At 34.5% G+C, this 26,876-nt stretch overlaps 1 protein-coding gene across 1 annotated transcript; it reads right to left on the minus strand.

The window, feature by feature from the left end:
- Nucleotides 1-10,106: 10,106 nt before the first annotated feature.
- LOC131601561 (non-specific lipid-transfer protein 3-like) lies at nucleotides 10,107-10,835 on the minus strand. Its single transcript, XM_058873414.1, has 2 exons — nucleotides 10,425-10,835; nucleotides 10,107-10,326 (listed from the first exon to the last, which is right to left on the minus strand). Exons 1-2 carry the CDS (start codon nucleotides 10,766-10,768, stop codon nucleotides 10,314-10,316), a joined length of 357 nt encoding a protein of 118 aa, XP_058729397.1. The 5' UTR covers nucleotides 10,769-10,835; the 3' UTR covers nucleotides 10,107-10,313.
- Between the last annotated feature and the right edge of the window lie 16,041 nt (nucleotides 10,836-26,876).

A 26,876-nucleotide genomic window follows, 5' to 3' on the forward strand; every position in this document is an offset into this window, starting at 1 on the left:
GTCAACTGAAATTTGACCAGCCATAACTCCTACATGAAACATCAGAAATTTCCCATCCAAAGCTCATTTTGAAGTTAATTGAATTCTCTACAACTTTGTCTCTCACATGCCAAGTCTAAAAATGCTTCATTTGGGAGATATGACTCAAAGCATTACAGGTCTCTTTTGAAAGTCAACCAAAAGTCATCTTTTTCAAAAGAACATACAAGGAGCATGGAAAATTATTTTGACATGAGACCAAAGACATTGGTTAGAGGACTCTTCAAGGTTTCTAAAAAGTCGAAGAACTTGAAAAAATGTTGAAAGATGAGGAAATGGCAAGGTGCACAAGTTCACCTATTTTCAAGGGTATGCATGAAGAGAAAAGGTCCAAAACTCCAAATATTTCCAAATGGGCCTATATTCTTTTCATCCAATCTTCATCTTAAGCCCATGCACGTCCCAAAAATATATCTTTCTATTTTATATTATTTTCATTAATTATTTTATGGTTTTTACTCATTTAAATCATAATTTAATTATATGAAATAATAAATTAATGAAAGATATGATTTTGCTTTGATTCTAAGCCAAATACCAATCAAATATCCTCATTAAAACACCCAAAATTTGATCACATGGTTTGAGGTACAAGAAAGATTAATCAAGGCCAAATTTAGAAACTTTGAAAATCAAATTCCAATCAAAATTTCAATCAAAGATTCATGGAGATTTCATACAAATTTGTTGACCTATTTCACACTATTATAAGTAGTGAGCAAGGGCAGACCCCTAAGGCACGTTTTGCTGCAGCCACGCGCCATCATATCAAACAGCTAAGTTTCTAACTCTCCTTTTGTTTAAATGTCATTTTAATTTTTATTTTTGCCTCTTGATTAAAATAGGGTTAGTTTCAATCACCAATGAATTTGTAATGCACTCACCTTAATTTTTTTTCTTTTAACTTTCAGAGTTGATCAAGGGTTCAAGGAAGATCAAGATATTCAAGATTTTAATTAATTATTGATCCCACTTATTTTCTGCCTTTATTCACCCTTCCCCGCAGGTGTTTATTGTAATAGTTAGGACTTTATATTTTTCTGCCTTTAATTTCTGCAATTTTAAACTGCGTGGTTAGTAACCCTAGGGAGTGATAAACCATGAATTGAACATAGAATCACTAATTGTACAAGATAAATGTAATCGAAGTTAACCACGTGATTGTGCACCCACACACCTTTAGGGTAATCCCTCTGGTTGCCTTGTTGCCTTATTACTGTTGCCTTATTGATAATGCCTTAAAATAGTCAAGTCCCTCGATTCCAAGGATACCTAAAGCAAACGTTGCCTTAAAGTTATTGAAACTCCCTCGAGGTTGCCTTATAAAGAATGATTGTCCCAATTGCTAAGGTATCCTCGCCTGTTACCTAAAGATTAAATGACTATTATATCCTTCCCTTAGACTACTTGCCCTCTTTATGGCAGGGACAGTCTTATGGCGAACGATAACTCGATGACCCTTCACATCCAGTTGAAAGACTTCCTGCCCTCTCATGGTATGGATAGACCCTTTTGCCCGAAAGGCTAAAAGAACGATTTTTCAAACTTAGGGTAGGTAGCTTTTAATTGCTTGCTCAATTCAAAGTTCAAAAATTAAAAATCTTTTTTTCCACTTATCTTCAAATCAATTCAAAAAGGCTACGCTTATTTACAAGCTAAAGTCCTTATTCAAATCTTTTCTATTTACACCTTTTTTTTCAAACAATTCAAACATTTTGAAAACAAAGTGAGCTAAGCAATTAAGAGCCCATGGAAAACCATGGATGCAAAGGGTTCCTTACACCTTCCCTTTGTATAACTTGCCCCCCGAACTCAAAATCTTTAAAAGGTCTTTTTCTGTTCTTTTAGCCTTTCTTATTGGATAAAATAAAAGTCGGCGGCGACTCTTGCTTACCGCGACATTTCTTTTGAAAGTCAGTTTACCGTATTACACATGGATTGATAAAGGAATCATTGATTGATTGTGTGTATGAGCTCTCAGTGTAACTATCATATTACTGGTCTTTATTTGATTCTTACATGTAAATGTTTATTCTAATTACTAGCATCCACTTTGTGTAATCTTTTGTTGCATTGTGAAAAGAATGTAGCAGAGAAAGACGTGTTGCAAATAACTTACACTGAAGCGGTAGACCTGTTCTCATGAGCACATAACAAATTTGAACTCCCGGTAATCAAGACAGAGAATACAGGGAGCAATTTGCCATATAGGATTGACAAGATGGCGTGGTCTATAGTATGTGATTTGGTCTGTGCATTGAAGTTGATTTATTTGCATTGAAGTGTGAATTTTTCTTTTCTTATTGTTAGGTAGGCTTACACTGACCAGTTATTCTCTTTACTTCGAGAATTCGGGAGTAATAAAGTATCAAGACACTCTCAAAATATACCTCTCTAAGGATGTTGAGCAGAGTGTTAAACTAGGAGCCACAAGTAAACTTTCAAGGATCCAGAGTATCATTATTTTTACTACCAAGTATCATTATTATTATTATTATTATTATTATTATTATTATTATTATTATTATTTTATTATTATTATTATTATTATTATTATTATTATTATTATTATTATCTATTGTTTAATTATGAATTGAAGTGTTGTTAACATTGAAATTACATAGAGTATATCCTTCAAAAGTATATACGTTACATTAGTTTGAACTTTTTCACTAATGATTGAAACCAAACAGGTTCCTCCACCGGGAAAAGGTTCATTACATTGATATGAATGGTGTTGCAGCAGGTATACATTGCTTTGCTTCAGATTTTGTGATGTAGCCTTAGCAAGTCCGATGCCGGTTTACACAGTAAGGTGCAGGATTGATGAAAATGAAGTTTGGAGATTGTGAGGCGCGGTCATTTAAGGCACTCTCGTGGATTTAGGCGCGAACATTCTGGGAGAGATATATGCGGGGGGAGCAGGTGTTAAGAGAAACTATACAAAAGCCTTTGAATGGCCTACTCTTGCATCTAAGCATCACCTCTACTCGGTGTATAATGGGATTGGTTATTTGTATGTCAAAGGATATGGGGTCGACAGCAAAAATTACACAAAAGTATGATCATCTTTGCCTTTTTTTGGGTTTGTATACATAACATTCATACAATGAGGACTTAAAAATTATGTGGAATGAAATGGGGACACGCTTTATCAGTGGTATTGTATGTCTATGCTTAATTTATGATTATGAAAAAAGTATTCTATTCACTTTCTTCAGCCACAAGCTTTTATTTACATACAATTTTGAAACTACTATCAGGTAGCTGAAGTTTGTCATTATTAGAATAGTTGAAATGAAGTCCTTCATGCCTGACAAGTTCTACTTGAAACTACAATGCAGGTAGCTGAAGTTACAGGGCAGGATGTAATTGTCTAGACATATGTCCAAACAACACACAATGTTAAGACATATGTTATAACATCTTCTGACTTACTACACACTTATCAAAACTGAAAATAAATTGCAAAATAATAAATAATACAATGAATTGTTAAATCAGTTTAGTGTAAATCTTAATTTGGGGGCTACCAAGTCAGGAAGGAAATTCAATATTAGTAGTACTAATTCAAAGTCTAAACAGTCTAAGTTCACAACCTCTCGCCTATTCCCTATCCATTGCTACTTCTGCCTAGAAGTCGACAACAAAATACCTCACTAACAACATTCTTTATACTTCTCCTCATGTTTATCTGTCAACACATGCGGATCAACTAGAAGTACTCAATGAACTTCTAGTAGATTTTAATAACCTTAAAGAGAATGGTTTAATTTGACAAAGGATCTAAACAAGCAAGGGTGGGAAATCTACTTCAAACGTGTATATGGTCCCATCTACACCAATCTGATTAAGGAATCTTGGATATTTGCTGAAGCAGATGGGAGATACGTTGTATCTCATATTCTGGGGTGTTAAAGTGGTTATCACTGAAAGGTCTGTTGCTACCTTGCTTGGAATGGAGGCAACAAGAGAAAAAAAGGTTTATCGTGCAAATCCTACACTACTACAAATAACACTTTTCACGACGAAGCTTTCAAGTTATCTAGAGAAAGTTGAGGTTTTATTCTAAGACACGTCATATATATTTATTTTTTTGAAAAAATAACAACTTGTTCTCTCGATTTTTATAAAAAGCGAGTTGATATACCATTCAGGACATGCTTCAAATTCAAGCTAATGCACTTAATGTTTTTATTTTTTAACAACTGTAAAATAAATTATTTAACCCTTCGGTTTCTTTGATAAACCGAGGGATAAAATAATCATATTTTACTATAAATACTCACTGAACATATTTTACCCTAATGCTATCTTGTTTTTAGCCGCCCACCGTCAAATGCATCATTTTTTTTGGATGGATTGCAAAACTGAAAAAAAGTTCTTCTACCTTGAACAAAATATTTTTCATCTTTTGCAATCTATCTCAAACAATGTTGTTGTTGTTGAAGGTTTTGAACAACTATGATTTATTCTAAAAGTATTTACTGATGGATTGCAAGTGCTGAAAAAACACTTTCCAATATTTGGAAGGAATACATGATTAGAAGTTGGATGCATTCCAAGCATGCAAATTGTATACGCTAGTGAAAGCAATGATAATCATAGCATCAACAATCATTCTTGGTGAAGGCATTAGTGAAAGCAATGATAATCATAGCATCAACAATCATTCTTGGTGAAGGTATGTCTGACATTCAAGACAGATTTCTAGCACATTGTATGAGACCTGGATATGCTGCATTTTTTATATTATGGGTAAAAAAATCTTGATATTTTGTGAAGATTTTTTATATACAATTTATTTTTGATATTCTGGGTAAACAATGTAACAATTTAAAAAAAAATACTATAACCCCTTGGTTTTGTTTTCAAATCGAAGGGTTAGAGTAAAATAATTAATTTTTTTACAAAATTGTTACATTGTTTGCCCAGAATATTAAAAATACATTATATACAACAAAAATTGTATGGGACCTTTGCTCATGCTGTAATTTTAATATTTTGGGCAAACAATTTGATATTATGCAAAGATTTGTTTCATACAATGTATTTTTAATATTTTGGGTAAATAATGTAACCATTTTTGAAAAATATATATAATTTATTTTAATCTAACCCCTCGGTTGTTTTAAAAATCGAGATGATAGTTAAGTTTTTTTTTCTATATTTTCATTCAACGGCCTTAAACAAATCTTTGTCGTCCATTTAAAGGTTATCAACCCTCAAGAATCCACCATTAGTGATCCGCGTGAAACCTAAGGGACGTCCATTATATAAGTTCTCTTACGATATTGAAAATCTAAATGAAACATGTGAAGCCTAAGGAAACTTGGAAAAGTTCTCTTCGATTGATTGCAAGAGCAGAAAATTATCTGGGTTCAAGGTTTGTTCTACTAAATTTTTATTTCTACCGAAAATATTTTTGATTATAAATTTTAATTATCTTACCCTTTTTTTACCAGAAACAAATACATGCAAGATCTGTACATGAAAGAGTTTCCTAGTATTTGATCTTGTCCAGAATATCAAGGAATTGAAGATCCAACATATGATCTTCATGGAGAATTAATGTAATATTCTTTGTAAATACTGTAACGAATTTTATTAAGAAATGAAATATTATAGAAATTTTTGTAACGAGATTTAGTTTTTTTAAAAATTATATAATTACCCCTCGTTTTTTATGATAAACCGAGATAAAAAAGACGATAGTTGTTGTAAATAAAAAGTGCAAAAACTGGGTTTCGAACCATGCGATAATAAACCTCTACTTCGGTGTTTTAAAAATCGAGGTGTTAAATCATTACTTTTTCTGACGCTCTTTGTTACCTCGATTCTATTGCCGAGGTAAAATACATTACGCGTCCCTCGTTAGAACTGCTTTTTGTTGTAGTGCTAAATCAAAGTTTCTGCTGAATGTAATAATCCAGCATTCTACTCAAGAAGCAAGAGAGTCGTTTTTGAAATAAAACCATCTTACAAGTTCACAGATCTTTCTAAGAATCTCCGAGTTTGGTTCAGAATCATTCTATGGTGTATACACCACAGACCGACTTCCAGCTCATGAGACTATGTCAATTCATATCAGAAATACATCATGTATTATCTGATGAAGGGAGAAAAGATACATCTTCCATCTCTTCTTTTCAATTATCTAAGAGACTCAATCATTGAGACTAGAAGTAGTGAAGCTGGGAAGTTTAAGAAAAACTACATTCCTCTGGGAAGACTTTTATCAGATGTTCTAATTGAAAATGGTCTTATAGATCATCTGAACAAACTGAATCTCTTGGAAGATATTATTGCAGAAACCGGAAAAGCCTTCAGCGGAAACTCTTTGTTTTATGAGTTATGTATGTACTTTCTGTCGCTATCATCAATGAAAGTTCATATGTTTCAAACTTGGTTGTTTTTTTAAGTAAAGCATGCTTAATAATAAAAATTCAACATAATTTCTTAAATTTTTTATTATTGACAAAAATGGGGAGAAAAATAGTGATGATTTTGATTCATATCTATTTCTCTAAACCTCATTGCTTACATGTTTTTCTAACATATTATATATGCAAAGAGTTTTAGAAGAGTTTCATGAACACATTGAATATAGAAAATGGATTAAGCTCAGGTAAAGGATTTCTGATGTTTAGAAATTTATGAGAAATCAAATTCTAATAAACAACATGCTCTCATAATTCAAGTTCTGATAAGTATAATATATATACTAAAATCAGGCTCTAACAAAATTAAAAAGGCTTTGATATCCCTTATCTAACTCGGGGGGGGGGGGGGGGGGGTTGTTCATCTCAGGGGGAGTTTTTCTCTATCAAACTCTGATATTTTTTCATGATAAAATCTTGTAAAATTCTTTCATCAAAATACATGGTTTGTCATCATCAAAAAGGGGGAGATTGTTAGAACAAGATTTGATTATGCATTCATTCTCTAGTTTTGATGATAACAATACATATATTTTATATTTAACAATTTTGTACTCTAATAGTTTCTTAAATATGCAGATATAATATTTTGTTTGATTTTGGATAGTCATCTGGAAAGATCATCAGAATTAGCGCTGGCACGCCTCAAAAGAACTATTACATCCGTTTCTAAAGAAACATCAGCAATTCAGAAGAATGTTGAATGTTCGCTAGAAAAAGATCTCCATGTGTTTCTCAAATAAAGTACTACTTCCATATCATAAGTCAACATTTTCAGCTCAGATAAGCTTTTGCTTCCAGCTCAGAAATCAAGATTTGTTATATACATACATATATATATATATATATAAGTTTTGCTTTCAGCTCTGAATACAAGGTTCTGACTTTGAAGACTGATACTCTTGAAATACTCACCTTACATAATCTTTCTTGTACTACTCACTACTTCAGATTAGAAGTATATCATTAAGAAGAAAATATCATAAACTTGCACAAGAAGATAATGGTACAATAGTACAATACTCACTCCACTATTGTGAGGACGTATGTACGACCAAAGGAATTTGTGTGCTCTTTGTCTCTCACAATCTCATAGGAGCCGTTATGCCAGCTGGAATGGAAAGTGATGTTCTGTGCCTCTCAACGGTCTACTTTTTGGGGCTATATATAGAAGCACTACTCCATTGAAAAAAATGCGGAATATTGAATACATCAGCGTGAAATTAAGGAAAACCAAGAGAAAGAAACTTGAGAGTTACTGTGCAAACACTCACATAGAGAAATATTTATTTCAAGAGAATCTCAAACACAAAGAGTTGTTGCTCATTATTTGTGTATAAACTTTTGTTCTTAAATTTGTTTCATTTGCTTATCTAGAAGCACTATTTATAAACACTTTCTATTGTAAATCTTTTGAGATATTTTTCCTCAAGTGACTACGTGTTAGTCTGTATACTTGAGAGGGCTAATGTGTTTTTCTAAGCACTTAAACGTTTGTTTGTAATCTTTCAAGATTAGTGGATTAAATCCTTTTTGAAGGCGAAATCACCTTGGTGGATGGACAATATTAACCTTGTTTAAGGTGAACTTGTATAAACTGAAAGTGTCACTTTTCTTTCTTAGATTCTCTATCTTGTTTGTTTGAGTGATTTGTCTTTCTAAAGAAAAAGTATTTGAAAATGATTTTTTCCTCAAGTGACTACGTGTTAGTCTGTATACTTGAGAGGGCTAATGTGTTTTTCTAAGCACTTAAACGTTTGTTTGTAATCTTTCAAGATTAGTGGATTAAATCCTTTTTGAAGGCGAAATCACCTTGGTGGATGGACAATATTAACCTTGTTTAAGGTGAACTTGTATAAACTGAAAGTGTCACTTTTCTTTCTTAGATTCTCTAGTTTGTTTGAGTGATTTGTCTTTCTAAAGAAAAAGTATTTGAAAACCCAATTCAACCCCCTCCTTTCTTGTGTTTTTCTCAACCTTCACTAACTAGAATGTTTGTAAATATCTAGATACAATACAAATGGAATAAATATTTGAAATAGCGTAGATATCTGGCTCATTTTTTTATTTAATACTTTGTCGTTACAATTCACTATGCTACTAGGCTGTATTTCACGAGTCATTATTAACACAATATATATTTTATTTTTATTAATAATTAATTTGAGAGATAAAATCCTTAATTTTCAAATGTTAAATTTTTATTTTTATTTTTCTGTCTTATTCATTTTTGTTTTATTTTGTATGATTAGGTTATTTAATACAATTGAATATATATGATCATTACTCATTTTATAATTAAATAATTCATTCCTAAATAATTTTATACGGTATTTAATAAATTTGTCCGTCTAGAAGCATAGATATCTTACTAGTAGAAATAAAAAGTGAATTTAAAATAAAATATTTTATTCTAAAATAGGGAGCAAGGATCAAGTAACCGTCTTAGTCACATTTTATATGGGAATGTTTTTTTTTTTTTTTTAAGTTCTATTCATTTGTGTTGAAAATTATGAGGCGGTTCAGCTTAACTATCGAGGCAACTATCGCAAATGGTGAATTACGACAGTTTTCACATAAGGGTCATAACTTATGTGTCGCAAAATGGATAAAATCTTACTGTGAATAATATATGTTATTTGATATCTTTGTGATCATAATAGTTATTCGTCTTTAACGAAGATACTTAATCTTTCGTGTGAAAATCATAATCCATTTAAAATAAATAGTCTTCTTCCATCTTTCTAAAATATTGAGATATTATCTTTTCCTTTCATCGAAATTTTGAAGTCATTGTCAAATGAGACATTTCCATTAATTTATTAATCAAGTTATACAAACATGCATTTTTTTTTTATCATCACCAATATGGTCTGGTTTAAAAGATCAACTCTGACATTAAATCGGTCAAACCCCCTCCCAAAAATGCTTTTTTTTTTCACACATACGGTTTTTTCACTTGTGCCAAGGTTTCGTAAATTTTCCTAGCTTCCTTAATTATTGCCACGTGCTATCAACACTGTTTCAAACTTCTCATCATTTCCTTCCATATTTCCTTTCATATAGTTGGTTTTTTCCTCAACTCTATTCTTAAAGGATCTACATTTTGATTTTTGAAAAGTACTGACCAACTTGTTAACAATTATAGCATTGACTTCAAAATTTATAATTCCTTCTATGTCTATTATTCCACTCCAAAATGTCCTCGACCAGAATGTCTACATAGACTTTATTAACATCTCTCGTTTCATGAGTTTCTTCATTTTTTTTTAGTTTTTTGGTTACATTTTGAATACTTTTTCGGCGATCTCTTTTAGCTCCTTAAGTTTCTCCTTGTAAACTAATAATGATCTTTGATGTTTTAATATTATCATAGTCGCTAAATCTTTTGTTTCTTAAATTATAACAACAATGTACTCCAATTTTAGTTATTGACATGCTACATTTTGATTTTCATGTAACTCGATGAAGCCTTTATGTTCATAATATTTGTTCATAGATTCAACAAATTTAAATTTTAGATTTTTTTTAGATCTAAATTTAACTTGTTTGATAATTATTAATTTTTCAGGTGATACCATTATAAATATTCTTTATTATACGTAATGTGTTTTCAGACATTTAAAATCATAAACTCAAATTAAAATACGTCATTATGTAGAACAATACAGCAAGAGACACTGAAAACAGTAGGTAGATCTAGTACAAGAGGATAGGACCACATGCAAGATGATCCTATAACACTCTCACTTAGACATTATTCTTAATAGTAAACTCTCATAATATACTAGTGAGAAGTTTCCATACGATAATCTTGAAACCGCACCATCGTCTTCAAAACCTAATGCTGTCAATATAACAAATAAAAAAATAGTCAGTAACTAATGCTTCAAAATAAAGCAACACAAAAATAAGAGTGAGTGTGAAAGTTATGATAAGACATACGTATTACAGTTGGTGGAGGTGCTGATCTTGTAAGGAATGTTGACACCACATTTGCCTGGGAGAGCAGCAGCATTGTTAGCATTCAAATTGTTAATAGAACCAGCAGCTGATTTCAAGCAGTTACAGGCCGCCTGTTTATCAGGCACGGTGGGGGCGGCACCAAGAAGCTTCTTCACTCCTGCACAGCATGGCATTGACGGACCAGGACCGCCTGTAAGAAAAGGAAGGCATGGAGCAAGATCACCGGTTACAGTTCCACATGAGACTGCAGCTTCTGCCATAGGAGCAATAACAACCATGCACATCACCAAAGCAACACATGCTAGCTTCATGCTTCTTGCCATTTTTGTTTTCTTTGTTTTGAATTCTCTTTTTCTTGGTTTGTTTGATTGGTGTGTGTAATGTCTTTGTGAGTGGGGGTTTATATAGAAAATAAGACGAGGTGTGAAGATGAGTAGAGTGATGAATTATTGGTGGATGGAAATCAAGATGGGGTGGTAGTTGGGTTGAATTAATGGTGTATGGTGCATGATCAATAAATATTGCCCACCTGTCTCACTATCATACATTTTTTATTTAATGATTTGGTACATGGTTAGATTTGATGAATAATGATTGTGGGACCCGTGTATGAATTCTCCACCCTACTCCTTTTTTTTCTCTCTTTTCCAAATGCCAATAAAAGTTACATTAAAGAAAAAGGTAATGGCATAAGACATACTAGAATAAGATATACACATACAACTCGTATCAAAACTTGTGATAAATCATAACCACCCATACCAATATCCTATGTAGGATAAATACGTGAGAGAACAACCAACACTAAAATTCATACATATACAAGACAGTATAACAGAAACGAAAACTCATCTACCATGCATTACTCTATGCGGTTGCTTACAAATCAGGTAGAAACACTACAACTAATTTTATATTTTCTAGCAAATTTTTACATCGGTCAATTAATCCACATTGATAAAATTGTGTATCGAAAAAAAAAAGCTACATATTAGAAAGATTTGACGCAAATTTGATGTTTGATGTCTGAATGACTCTTATTATATCTTTTTGGTTAGAGAATCGATTCACGAAAACAACATTTTATTTTATAAAATTTTAGCAATTTCTGTTTTATTTTCCACAATTTAAAAAATTTATGTTTCATTTTTATTTTTGAATATTTTTAGCATTAGAGTATTTATTTTTTGTATTTAAACAGTTTTTGATGTGATCGTCAAGGTTATATTTTATCATAATAAAATTCAAATATTTTCACTTTTGGTTTCTTCTGTTTCTTTTTTTAACTTGATCAGCCATGAAAGTTCAACATGTGACTAGAGGAGACCTTGAGGGAAGAGAATTGTGACATAAAACACAACTAAGTTCTTGCGTTTTTTTAGCGCAATGATTTAGGAGAATTAGAGAGTAAGAAATTGTCTCGATACATTAGTGGCTTAAAGGGATCTCTCTAGAAAAATATGAGTTTATATATTGAATGGACAATGAATGAGGTATCAAGTCTAGTTTTGAAGGTAGAATTGAGGGAGAAATCTCCTCAAAATATCGCATCTTTAAGGTAGTTTCCCCATAATAACTTTGAATCAGCGAGGGACAAGGAAAAAAGTGCAGCAACCAAAGATTCCAACCCTAGGAACAACCATAGTGTTGTGCAGCAAGGTAAAACACTCATCCAAAGGAAGAATAATTCATATGCTAAACCCACTAGAGACACATGTTATCGTTGTAATGGAAGAGGTCACGTATCAAATGTTTTCCCAAGAAGGAGAGTTGTTGCTGCTGCGGAAGAAAGAGAAAAGGAATAGGAAAGAGTATGACCTACAGTTGAGAACGATAAACACATGGAGATTGAGTTTGCAGAGGAAGAATTTGGTGAGAGGGTAAATTTGGGTTGCAACAAATTTTACTAGCATCCAAAGATGAAGGGAAACAAGAGATTTTTTTTTTAAAACACACCAACCTATCTAGAACAATGTATATAATTTGATCGTTGATAGTGACAACACGGAGAATCCGACATCGCAAAACTTGGTAGATTATTTGATGTTATCCATGGAACCCCGTGAGAAGCCATACACCCTCGGTTGGGTAAGAAAGGGATCCCAAGTTCGTGTAACACTGTCCTGTAGAGTTCTTATCTCCATCAGTAAGCATTACAAAGAAGAGGTACTTTGTGATGCTCTTGATATGGATGTTTTTCATATTTCACTTAGTAGGCTTTGGAAGTTTGATAATGATATCACTTATTGAGGTAGGTATAATGTGATGATTTTATATATATGGCACTTATAAAATTGATATGGCTCCTATTTTACATTTTCCTAAGAATCCTAGAGGAAAGAAGCCTAGTTTCTTGTCGAAGATCCAAAGTGAGGAGGAGTTTGATGAGGCTGTTATAGAAACTGAATTTTTCTGTCCAGTGGTGTTAAAGGGAAAATGAGTGTTGTGAAGGAAGAAACAACAATTCCAGAAGAAGTGCTAGGGATCCTAGGAGATTTCAAGGAGTTGATCGCAAATGAGTTATCAAACAATCTGCCTCTAATGCGAGATTATGTGGTAAAGTTAAATTATTCAATGTGGGAGAAGATGTGGCAGTGTTTCAGAGTAAATAGAGGTTTCTAGTTGGTACTTACAACAAACTAAATTCACACAAGTATGAAAGTGACCCGAAAGATCAATGTTAATGCTTATATTGTAGCTCTCCCGGATTCCATGAATATATCCAATACATTTAATGTTGTTGACATTCATGCGTATCAAGAATATGATTCTTTTTATCAAGAAGTGAACTCGAGTTCTAGTTCTTTAGAGGTGAAGGTTACTGGTGTGCGAATGTAGGTTGCACGTATCAAAGAAGAAGTCGCGCGTCGAAAAGGCTCGGCATAATTTATGTAAACTTGGTGTCCGATATTAAAACGACTCTTACTATACCTTTCCAAATAGGGAATCAACTCACGAGTTTAACTCATGGCTTTTGCGTGACATATGGGCTTTTTAAGCCATCCAAGTTCATTTCAGGCTCGAAAATAATATTTTAATATTTTTCAAAATTTTAGCAATTTTTGTTTTATTTTCCAAAATTTTAGAAATTTATGTTTTATTTCTGTTTTCGAATATTTTTAGAATTAGATTTTCTTTTTTCGTATTTAAACACTTTTGAGTGTGATCGTCAATGTTATATTTTATTATAACAAAGTTCAAGTATTTTCTCCTTCGGTTATCCAACAGATTTATTTTGGTATAAATCAAGTATCATAGACATACAACTGAAACTTAGAAACTAATTTCTCCGAGTCAAAATAAGAATACAGTAGACAGCAAAATTCTCTTTTAATAAATCTAACATTGTTGCATTTTTAAGGTTTGGCTCGAACCAAATCTTAACAAACACTTTCAACAAAACTACGTATAATTTTTTGTCTTCTTTGTAGATATTTTATAATTTTTTTAGTTATGTCTAAATTCAAATAATAAATATCATCTCACATTTAAATTCATATCAAGACATGGGAAAACAATACAGAAAAATTTATAAAAAAAAATTATTCTTTTGATTTTTTTTTTCATATGCTAATCATATCAAATTGAAGAACATTAAATTTAAGTAATTTTTCAATCAAATTTAAATTCTGATTCACTACATTTTCAAAAGAAAAAATTAACTCTTGCGCTAAATCTTTTTCAATGTAACATAGAGCACTTTGAAATGATGATAATATTTATTTTGAGGTTAACCAAAAATCTTGAGTTGGAATTCATCTATTGTTATGCATAACTTAATTGTACAAGCTCAAATAATGAACAAATGCATGCACCATATTAATGTGGACGGTTGCTGAGCTTACATTGTGTCAGCAAAGGTAGTAAATACTAAAGTTTTTAATCACTGCACCAGGATGGTGGACCAGACCTACCATGTTATGGTACCGATTCGAAATCAAGCTATCACTATTTTGCAGACTAAATTGCAGTGTTTGTTTGGCAATATAGTTACTGTATGACTGATCTAGCAACAAAAAGTGAACGAGGCATAGTCACAATACTCAATTCAATTATTAAGTGTGTGTAAGGTCTAGTTCTTGGACTTTGAGCGTGTCTCACGATTCTAAGTTTGAAATTTGATAGATGTAAATTACTTGTAAAAAAACTCAATTATACATTAAAAAAATATTCTAAAATTTAATTTTGTTTAAAAATAATTCAACATTATAAAACATACATTACAATAAATAATAGATTCTATAACAAAGTTTTAAATTTATTTATTTTCTCAGCTGAGCTGACAATCAGAAAAAAATTTGATCAAAATCCTTGCAAGTTAGCTCTTTTTATTTATTTTTTTAATTCGCAGTTAAGTTGACAACCGATGAGAAAAGTTTTGATCAACATTCATTTGAAATTCAATAATTGCATTTTTTATTTGGGTTAAATGACTTTCACCTTCTGCAATAGTAGCGAAATTTGATTTACCCCCCTTTTATAAAAAAAATTTGGATTACTCCCTGTAATATTTGGGCACCCCCCTAGGCGTGTAAAAACGAGGGTGGTAAATCAAAAATATATGTTTTACAGGGAGTATTTTTCCCTCTTTGGGGTGTTTACGGTGATTTCCGGTAAACAACCGCTAGTCTTCCAAACTATAATAAATATGATTTGGTTACTCGCAGGATCGACTAGATTGATCTTAGGACACATAGTCAAAAAGATTGTTTTCAATGTTCTTTCGAATCATATTCGTGATTCGTCCTCTTCGATAAGTGTTGTTCAATTGAGGAACAAATAATCTTGGTAATTACTTTGTTATATGTAATTGTAACTTCAACGAAAAGATAAGTAACATAACAGATGAAACTTAAAGACTGTTAAAACATAAAGAATCTCAAACTGCAGAAACGTTAAAGATTTTGAAAGTAAATAAACGTGAAAGTAAATTCGAAAGTAAGTGATGTTAAAATAAAGATACAGGAATTTAAATGACAAGAAGTAACTTGAATGCAGTAATTCTGAAATATATTCGAAAACGAAATATAATACACATGTTTTAAAATGGTGGTGTCATACGTACATTTTCTCAGCGAACTCTTTCTCTTAACGTTTGATACTTGAGTAAATGTGTGAGTGATTTGTACAAAATGAACACACAGAATCCTAACATTAAGACTCCTATTTATACTAGTTTCGACCTTAACGGTCCTACACTAATCTGCTGCCACGTTTCTCATAAGAACTTCCAGCGAAGCCATCTGTTATTGGACAGTTACGAAACCGTCTTCGAATTTCAAATCTTCCCGCCTGAGTCCGTATTCGACGCGTGGCAGTGTATTAAAAAACACTACGAAAACACGCTAAGTAGTAATACTTAAATACATATTCTATGAATTTTGGCTAAGTCCCGAAGACATATGTTTTCATTAGTCTTTCAATGTTCACTATCTTCATCGAACTTAGAAGTCTCTTTTTTTTCGAAGCATGACCATCAGTAGCCATTCTTTTACTTTTTAAGGGATGGTCATCAGTAACCATCTTTCCTTCGATTCTCAACTCCTTCGAAGGACAAACAATATAAAACGAAATCTTCAGCTAACAAATTGCCCCCAATAAATGCCTGTTTCGAGAATCAACAGAAATAGGCGTTTCTTGTCATTATAAGATTTCGTTTTTATGATCCTTGAAAGTTCCAAGACTGCTGACTAACGTCATAATCACTGATAACACTGTTTCCGAAACGTCTTGTCATTTTCAAAGATGTCTTCTCATAACTTACATTCCCACGTTTTAACCTTACTTCCTGATCATTACTCCTACATACTAGGAGTGAAGCTAACTCATTCGACCGCCGTTGGATTAAATCACTAGCCGCCACGTGTCTCTTGTTTTTTACCCAAAAGATTCAAAAAGGTTTCCGTTAAACCTTTAAATACTTGATCTTGCGCCTCTATACCGCCTTTCATTCATCTTCTTCACCGAAAAACTGAAACATCTTCACTCTTTTTAGAATCTTGCTCTTTTAATCAAAAATTTATCCATGGCTTCATCTTCAAATGTTCTTCAACCCGCTTTGAAGCTCCAATCAACAACACGTTCTGGGGAACGAGAGTTCGTTCCAAACCCTAACACTAAAGAAATACGCGCTATTTACGCTTCCCAGGTAATCATTCCCTTTGAACTCTTTGGAAAAACTCTTGCCTTTATGGGTCCGTTACCAAGTGAAAGTATTCAATCTGTGAATAAATTTTTCCCTGCTTACTACAAGACTAGACCATTAGTTAGCAAAGTTAAGATAGATGAAGACGGTCGTTCTCCTTTAGGCAAATCTGCTAATGTTGAGGAAACTTCAACTGCAACCCCTTTAGCTTTAGCAAAAATTAGGTTAAACTATATGACCAACTCTGTAAAAGTGTTTAGGTCATTCCCTTTAGCCAAAGATCCTGATTTGTACTATGCCTGGTTAGAAAAAGTAGAGAAACAGAAAGGATCCTTTTGGAAATCGCTAGGAATATATGATTTGATTCAACTGTCAAAGACGGGTTTAGAATACAACCAACCCATGTTAGTAGCAGCGGTTCATTTTTGGGATGCTTCTCACAACACCTTCCATCTCCCATGTGGAATGGTTACCCCCACGCTTTTCGATGTGGCCGCTATTACAGGACTTCGACCAACTGGCGAAACCTTCGATCCCAATGAGATGGATAATGACACTATTGGTTTTAATGATTCGCAAGTCACTTATACGGCATTCATCCAGAAGCACCATATCACCACTGAAGCGACAGTATCTGATGAAGAGCATATTGCTTTTCTAGCATTATGGCTTTCACGATGTGCCTTCTGTTCAAGGTCTATCCAAGTTGCGAAAAGGTACCTTTGCATGGCTAATCAGTTGCATGCTGGGAAAAAGCTCAACCTTTGCCAACTACTTCTAGGATCTCTTTATGAAAACCTTAGTGAAGCTGCAAATCTTACCAAGAATTTCAAATCTGGCAGTTTACTTTATGCTGGTCCTTTCTGGCTATTGCAACTGTGGCTTAATGCTACATTCGAAACTCATCTTCCCTTTCGAGGAGATGTCAATGAGGAGGATAGCACAATCAAAAATCGAACTATAGAGGGGACCGGGTTAGCTTACCTAACTCTAAAAGAGGAAATGGGAAAGCTTCATGAACATTTCCTGGCGTATTCAATGATGTTTGCTCGGCGTGATCAGTTCGATCCTTCTATGGCCCCATTTGTACACAGAATAATAGGTCCCGAATGGTTTACTCGAAAGTTTCCACCAACATCTCAAGATCAACAAATTGAATCTATGGAAATTTGGGAAGCCTTCCTGACTCCAAGATTATTTTCCCACCGTCTTCGACCATCCAAGGGTCAATGTATCCTCATGTGTTATCAACCAAATTTGGTCTCGAGACAGTTTGGGCTAGCTCAGATAACACCCAAGTGCTTATATGAAAAAAGGAACCATATGTGTTTCCACACTTTGTATTTGACTGAAGAAGAATGTGAACAAAAAATCGACAAATACGTTGGCGTCACCAATCTTTCTCCTATTCCTTTCGAAGCTTCTTTTTACTCTACACCAGATTTCCATCAATGGTGGACGGAGTATTATAGTTCTCAAATTTTTGATGCTGATAGCCTTGCTTAGGAACTAACTGCAGCTTTCACTGATGTGCAAGAGAACTTCCAAAAAGGTACTTCCACTCATATTAAAGAAATCCAAGATTTTCAAAAATTCTTTGAAACTATCTATAGGCCTGATGATCTTAGTCGGACCGTTCGTGAGGCTGCAGTTACTTTGCGCGAAAAGTTTTCCGCCAAACTGAATAAGTTGAAATTGCCCTCGTATGTTCGACCAGAACTGCGTTATGAAGTGGCTTTCAAACTACATCCTCCAAAATTCCCTCCACTACCAAGTGCTGATTTTGGTGTGGCTCTAAGTCCTCCTTTCCCAGACTGGTTTGTGTGTGGGAATGCTCTCAAAATTCTTCGAGAGAGTACCAAAAAATGCGCTGAACGAGTGGTTCCGACTAAGCATACCTTGGATACTTTCAAAGGACATCTTCATATAGATCTTAAACATGTTCGTGTCCTGACTCCAATACCTGAAGGTTTGGATTAAGACAATCTTTTCGACTGACTTTTCTTTTCTTTACTGATATACTGATTTCAGTCTCAACTACAGCTGTCGCACGAAGAAGGAAGATTAAGGAAGCTTCTTCCCCAAAAGACTCTGGGACATCTAAAAGCAATAAACCAAGTGAGAGTGACTCCATCGTCACCGATAAGAAGCCCACGGTACGTACTTATCTCATATTCTCAATCTTGTACAATCTGTGATTAGTACTCATCTTTCTTATTTCCCACTTGCCAGAGCTCGAAACCCCCAACGGGCTCGAAGCGTAAAGCTTCTTCGACAACTGCTTCAGATGGTGAAGATAAATCCCCTCCTCAGACTAGACAAGGACACAAGAAGAAACACAAAGCTGTTACCCCTTCAGGAAAAGGGAAAAAGATAAGCCCCTCCAAAGCTGCTTCTCCTGGTAATAAGGCGTCTTCTGAAGAGTCTCCTTTGAAGACTGCTAGCAATGCTTTCATTGTGGAAAGTCATAATTCAAGTCCAGACAATATCCTAACCAAGGTATTTTGGGTTTGTCCCACATATTATCTTGTGACTTTAACTAAATAAATGCACTGACATTTTACCTTGTTATTGTAGGATGATGCTGGCACTGCCACCTCCGGTTTTAAGGACCATGGCCTCACCATTAACGTTGACAAACTTCATGGTAATTGTTAAATTTTAATTTTCGTCAATTAAACCCTTCAAAGGCTTATCCTTACGACTAACTTTGCTTCGTTGAAAGCAGATATTTCTCGAGCTAAAGCTCATGTTCTTTCACCAGTCTTCGAAGACGTTAGGCCAATCGCTACCATATTGCCTAATGAGCCAATCGAAGAAAGCCAATCTACTGACGAATCCCCACCTACTCATCAAGGTAAAAATTTGGAAGAGGATCATCCATTCTCAGGCAGCGACAATGTGAACCTGCAATCACATGACAACGAAGATTCTGCGTCGGAGAAAGATGCTATGGAAGAGACTTCTCAACCAGAAAAACCAGATTCTCAAGGAACTTCGACTCTCGATGCAAAAACCATTCCTGAGACGACTTCGACGCCTGCCCCTGCAAAGCCTACTCCTTCAGAGCTTGAACAACTTAAGCAAACTGATCCTCTTGGTTTCTTAAAGGCCATTATGAATGTGAATACTCCTTCGCCTCCGGAACTTAATGTCTCACCAGCTGTAACTGCAGACTCTAGTGACAAGGAAGATATTCCTAGTCTTCTTCGACAAATAAAAGAAAGATTCTTTGGGGTCAATCTTGTAGATGTTCTCAACCGGGACCTTATTAAGAGCCACAACTTAAATCAACTTCTAAAGAAGGTAGATTTGCTTCAAGTTTCCACAGAAGTCTCAGAGGTGATTGTTCTGCTAGGCTCTCTACTTGAGCAACTCCAAGCTAACATTCTTCGAAAGCAAAATGTCGAAAAAGAATTATCTGAGACCATAGCCTCTCATGACTCTTCATGGAATTCTGCTGTGGACGCAACGAAACAAGGCGAGGCCCTCAGGCTCAAACATTCAGAAAATCAGAAGGCCATTGATGATTATGAAAAGAAAATCAGCTCCTGGAAACAAGAAATCAAAGTACTCGAGGGCAAGATAAAGGAGGCTGAAAGTTGTCAAGCAGCCCTGCAAAAATCCAATCAACAAGATTTGCTCGAAGTGGTGCAGTCAGGAATTAAACATTTCGAGACTGCACAAAAGTTAGTGCCAGAGATCGAAAGGTTGAAGAAACAAAGGGCACTAATTGAACTTCGAATGTCCTCATGGGAAACTCAATACCTGAAGATCAAAAAGGATCTCCCCGAGGATTTTAGCTAGATGTTTTCACTCTTGTTACTTATTGTACTTTTATTTTGTAATCGAGACCACTGTAGACATATAATATTTGTATGCTTGACTCCCATTTATATCTATAATATTTGCCAGTGTTGATTTAGCAAATCTTTCAATTTTCTGCCAAAATATATCTTTAGATTTCCTACAGTGCTTTTATTAAATGCAACATGTAAAACCTGAACCTCTTTCGCAGCATTCTTGCCTCTAGACTTGACGTTTCCACTTCTTCTAGCCATAATCATTATTAAAAAGTGACGTCACTTTCTCCAAAACGTCGGTTTTAAGACGTGCGTGCATCAGTTTAATGATTACTTCTCAACTTCCAAGGGCGGGAAACGGCGGAAGCCATAACTTCTCACTTTGGAAAACCAACCGCAGTCCAATCACTCATTAACCATGTAAAACCACCCTTCAGTATTCCCCTTCTATATAAAGGGTCCAATATCACCTTTATTTCTTCATTCAAGTGTTTCCTCTCCAAACCAAAACACAGAACCAAAAAGAAAACACACAACTTTTTCTCACAAACACCACTTTTCTTGAAATGGTTGGAACTCTCTCTTTTAATGATATCAAAGCTCTTATCAAGGGTGAGTTCAGACTCTGTGAAGATGAACTTGTTCGTCACTTCATTAATCTTGAAACTCTCTTTGCTAACCAGGAATTGAACTTCTACTTTGAGGAAGTCCTGGAGGGTGCCATCTATCCCAATATGGTGGCGGAGTTCTGGATGAATGCGTCTTTACGCATAGACCCTGAAGGTAGAGCCACCATTGATTCATCCATTCGACATGCTCACCTTAGCATTACTCCCACTACTATTGCCAATCTCATAAGATGCAATAACTCCGGAGCAACTTTTGATGATAATGTTTTCAGCATGACTACTCATATCATGTTGAGAACACTCTGTTAGACGCTGGCCTAAGGATCTAGAGGGGGGGGGTGAATAGATCCTACACAGTTTTTCCGGGATTTTTACAGACTATAGCGAAAGCGGTTCTGAATCGACTTGCGTCTATTCCGGACCGCTATTGCAAAGGGTTATATGTGTTACAAAACCACAAAATATTTGAAATCACAGATAAAGAGATATGCTATCGAGTCAATACGTGTCACAATTGAATATCGATTAAGTTCTAGATTGACAAACTTTGATTTGCAATGCAGAAAGGTGGATTAAACAAATAGACAAACACTTGGTGACAATATTCAAATTGATGCTTATTCAAGATGTGGTGAATTGTGATGTTTATGCAGAACTTTTAATTCACAATTTTAACACTTGAATCATTGATCAATTTAGCAATTATACCAATTATGAACAGAATGAAAAGGAAAAGATAAAAGCGATAAGAACACGATATTTGTTTAGGCAGTTCGTCGACCGTCCTCGCTACGACTACGTCTGCCCCCAATTCCAAATTGAAATTGGGAAAACTTTCATTAATGTTGAAAGCAGTTTATACAAAGAAGATAACAAAGCGATAAACGATAAACCAATTATGTCGATCCTTTGAATCTTCTTCCCCCTTAATCTTGAGCAAGACCAAGGTTATCCAAGAGCTTCACTTCGATTCCCTTCTGCAGTGTCTTGATTCCTTGAACTCCCCGTTCCTCAATCGTTACACTCAGCCGAATCCTCAATGAACGCCTCTTGATAAAAACCCCCAAGAACCACCCGTCGTGGAGGACAAAACCCGCTGATTTTATTCACCAACAAACCCCACAAACCTTCACCCACTAGGAATCTTCAATTCCGTTCCATGGACGTTATCGAACTCATCACTAACCCGCAACGCAAGAATGATTATGTGTAATTGTGTTGGAGATGACGAAGAACGAAGATGAGAAGCGTTTATGTATCTTTCAGTCGTTGGTGTTGATGAATAATTAACCCTTGCACAATATATATGATTGCATAACAGTTGGAACCAAGAATAACTGAATTTTGGACTTTCTTGATCAGTTAGGTCGACCTCTTGTAGAGGTTAGGTCGACCTAGCAGTGCTTGCTGAAATTTGCTCCCAGTTAGGTCGACCTGTTGAAGGAGTAGGTCGACCAGAATCTTCTTCTGGTGCGTTCTGGGAACATTTTCTCAGATTAGGTCGACCTAGTTGCCATGTAGGTCGACCTAGCAGACTGATATGAAGATTTCTTCATTTTGCGTCGACCTAAATGGTCTGTGAGTCGACCTAGCAGAAGTATATGGATTTTTCTTCATTTTAGGTCGACCTGGGTTGACAGTAGGTCGACCTAACTGCTGATTTTCTGCATTTTTCATGTTCAGCTTGTGTTGAGTCGACTTATATGCATAGTGGATCATCTTGTGCTTTCATGAGTGATCAAATGCTTTGCTTTTCTGATTCCTCCTTGTTGTTTGGATGCTCATTTGAGTTTGCCATAAATCAAAAACATCTTTGAGTGTAATCTTGTATTCACATACTCCCCCTTTTTGATGATGGCAAACCAATAGTCAAAAGCTTTGGTAGTAAGTGACACAGACTCAACAAGGCTCCCCCGTACATCCAGCATCTATTTCACAACCAAGCAATCTCTTCACAAAGCTCCCCCGTACACTCAGCATCTATTGCATCTATAACCAAGCAATCTCTTCACAAAGCTCCCCCGTACACTCAGCATTTATTGCATCTATCTCCCCCTTTGACAACATCAAAAAGAGAAACAAAGAAACAGAGTAGAAGAGTAACAAGAGAAACATAGATGAAACTCGAGCATGCATAGTCGGATATTAAAATGAAACGTGTACAAGAGTAAGAGATATATGTGTATAAAGTCACTATAAGCATGTTAATTGATAGAATATTACAGTATCGATGAAATTTTTGGAAGTGAACAGTAAACATGTTACCCTCTTCTCATTGTATAGATGTCATTGTTCATGAAAGTCCTCAGTCGTTGACTTGAGTAAGAGCTACCTTTAAGAAATGATGTTAGTTTGAGAATAAACAATATATATAGAAATAAAGTAAAGAAATAAAATTAGGAGGAACAAGCGTAGTTAGCCCAAATTAGAGATATCTAGTATCCCTAATTCCCTACGGATGTTGAAGTGTTGCTCCGTTGCTAGAGGTTTGGTGAATCTGTCGGCTAGTTGCTTCTTGCTTTCTATATGTTCAAGTGTAACGTTTCCTTTCTCTACATGATCTCTTAGGAAGTGATGCCTTATTTCAATATGTTTGGTACGTGAGTGTAGGACAGGATTCTTGCTTAAGTTTATTGCACTTGTGTTGTCGCACATGATAGGTATGTGGTCAAGCGTAATGCCAAAGTCAAGGAGTTGTTGCTTGAGCCATAATATCTGCGCACAACAGCTTCCTGCAGCTACATATTCTGCTTCAGCAGTAGATAATGCAACCGATGCTTGTTCCTTGCTATGCCAACTTATCAATGAATTTGAGAAAAGATGACATGTTCCACTGGTGCTTTTTCTGTCAGATTTGCAGCCAGCAAAATCTGAGTCCGAGAATCCTACCAAGTAACAATCATTTTCGTTTGGATACCATAGACCATAAGTAGTAGTTCCACGTAAATAGCGCAGAATTCTTTTGACAGCCTTGAGGTGAGATTCTTTTGGACAAGATTGATATCTTGCACACATACACACACTAAACATAATGTCTGGTCTTGAGGCGGTAAGGTATAATAGTGAGCCTATCATACCTCGGTACAGTTTTACATCAACCTCTTTACCTTTTTCATCTTTGTCTAGGTTAGTGTTTGTTGCCATAGGTGTGTTGATTTCCTTTGCCTCACTCATTCCAAATCTCTTGAGCAGCTCTGTACAATATTTGGTTTGACTCACAAACGTTCCATGACTGAGTTGCTTGATTTGTAGGCCAAGGAAGAAGTTTAGTTCACCCATGAGACTCATCTCAAATTCACTCTGCATAAGCTTAGAGAAATCTTTGACAAGTATTGCATTAGTCGGTCCAAATATTATATCATCTACATATACTTGAACTAAGAGAACATCTTTATCCTTTCGTTTAATAAAAAGAGTAGTGTCAACTTTACCTCTAGAGTACCCTTGACTAAGAAGAAATTTACTCAATCTTTCGTACCAAGCCCGAGGGGCTTGTTTAAGACCATAAAGAGCACGTTTCAGCTTATAAACATGAGTAGGATACATGTAATTCTCAAAGCCAGGTGGCTGAGCAACATAGACTTCTTCATTTATGTAGCCATTTAGAAAGGCACTTTTAACATCCATTTGGAATAGTTTGAAGTCTTTTGAACTAGCATAGGCAAGCAAGAGGCGAATTGCTTCGAGACGTGCTACAGGAGCGTACGTCTCTTCATAATCAATACCTTCCTCTTGATTATAACCTTGGGCAACTAATCTAGCTTTGTTTCTAGTAATAACGCCGTTTTCATCAAGTTTGTTACGAAAAACCCATCTAGTGCCGATTACTTGATGATCTCCCGGATGAGGGACTAAATCCCAAACATCATTACGTTTAAATTGGTTTAATTCTTCTTGCATGGCCATTAGCCAATGCTCATCAAGTAATGCGTCCTTAGTGTTTTTCGGCTCAACTTGTGAAACAAAAGCAAAATGATGACAGAAGTTACTTATCCTTGAGCGTGTCGTAACGCCTTTTGATATGTGTGGACCTCCGATTTTTTTCAATACCGGGCCATACCTCTGATCTGTAGAGATACGTGAACTGACTCTTTTTTGTCGCTTAATGCTTTCGCATTTTTGAAAATATCACAGAGTCGCCACCGACCTTTTATTTTATCCAATTAAGGAAAGGTTTATAAAAGACACAGAAAAAAGACCTTTAAGAAATTCTGGGTAAGGGGGTAGGTTATACAAAGGGAAGGTGTTAGCACCCTTTGTATCCATGGTTATCCATGGGCTCTTAAGTTTGCTTAGCTCAATTGTTGATTGATCATTTTTTGATTGCTATGAAATTGCTCATATGTGGCTTCAAATACTTTTGTAAATTGAATTTTGTAATGATCCGTGTGTGGATGTATACAAAATGCTTGTTTATCTTTCGAAAGATATTTTGAAAAGAACGTTAACTTTGTAATAACCCGTGTTTGGATGTATACAAAGTATTGTCTTTTTGAAAGTTTTGAAAAAAACAACAGTGCATGAGAATTTTGTTTGTTTTGATTTGAGCAAGCAAACTAGGAGGTCTACCCTGAGTTGTAAGGTCTTTATCCTATTTCCTTTAAAAATCTATCCTTTCACCGGATATAAAAGCAAGGTTCGATTTTGTACTCAAAACAGTAGAATTTGACTTTGATTTTGAAAGATTGTGAAAAAGGATTACCTGAAGAGGTGCAAATGTGATTGTGATTGGATTCAGATATTTATCTTTGAAGTTAGTGATCTAACGGTTCAGTTTTATCTTTGACATACACGCAGTTTATATGTGCTGGAAATTAAAATGCGGAAATGTAAAGTGCGGAAAGTAAATCTACGCTATTACATCGATTGTGCAGGAAATGTAAACTAGCCTATTTACATCAATTTGACATCCTATACATTTATCTAAGAATTTTAAATTGCAAGAAAAATAAAGGGGATGTTTTTGGATTTTTTATGATTTATTTTAATTATAATTAATGCATAATTAATTAAATTAAAATGAAGAAAAATGATGAAAATAGATTTAAACCTAGAAATAAGTTCAAAATATGTACAAAATATTTGTCAATTGATTTTAAAACAAAACTAATTTTTTTTGGTTTTTTTTGAAATTGATTTGAAATTGATTTAAGTTAATTAAAACATAATTATGCAAATAATTATACAAATAATTAAAACTTAAAAAGAAAATTATTCAAAATATGTACAAAATTAGTTTATAATATATAAATAATATTTAACACAAAGAACAATTTTTTTATGATTTTTTGATTGGTTAGAATAATTAAAAAGCAAATATATAAATATATACTAATTAATTATGCAAAAATATTAAAATTTTGAAGAAAATAAAATATTTTTATTTCAGAAAATAATATATTATTTTAGAAGTCTAAAAATATTTTTTGTGTATTTTTTGGATTTTTAAAACTATTTTTAATTAATTTAACAAAGAAATTAAAATAAAATTGAAAATAAAAATAGAAATAAAAGGGATACTTATCAGGTGTGGTTGGATTGAGGGAGCATGATATGCACTGCTTGTATGATGCGTTGGATTGGCTTTGAGATTGATCATGTGGCTCAGATTGAAGAGAGTATGGTACACTTGTGTTGACCAGTCACGTGGGATTATCAAAACCTTTAGTAAGTCAGACTGGCCCCACTTTTGCCTGCGTGGACGAAGACTAGTTGACTGACGAACCACGCTTGGACGCGTGGTCGTCTTCAACCTCCATCTCTTTTATTTTTTTTAAAACAGATAGCGGGGGTTTTTAACCTCCCCTATTTGTACGTCAGAAATGCCATTTTTGATGGCTTCATTAACCTGCAA

The sequence above is a fragment of the Vicia villosa genome, linkage group LG5 (genome assembly GCF_029867415.1).
Source record: "Vicia villosa cultivar HV-30 ecotype Madison, WI linkage group LG5, Vvil1.0, whole genome shotgun sequence".
Taxonomy (NCBI): domain Eukaryota; kingdom Viridiplantae; phylum Streptophyta; class Magnoliopsida; order Fabales; family Fabaceae; genus Vicia; species Vicia villosa.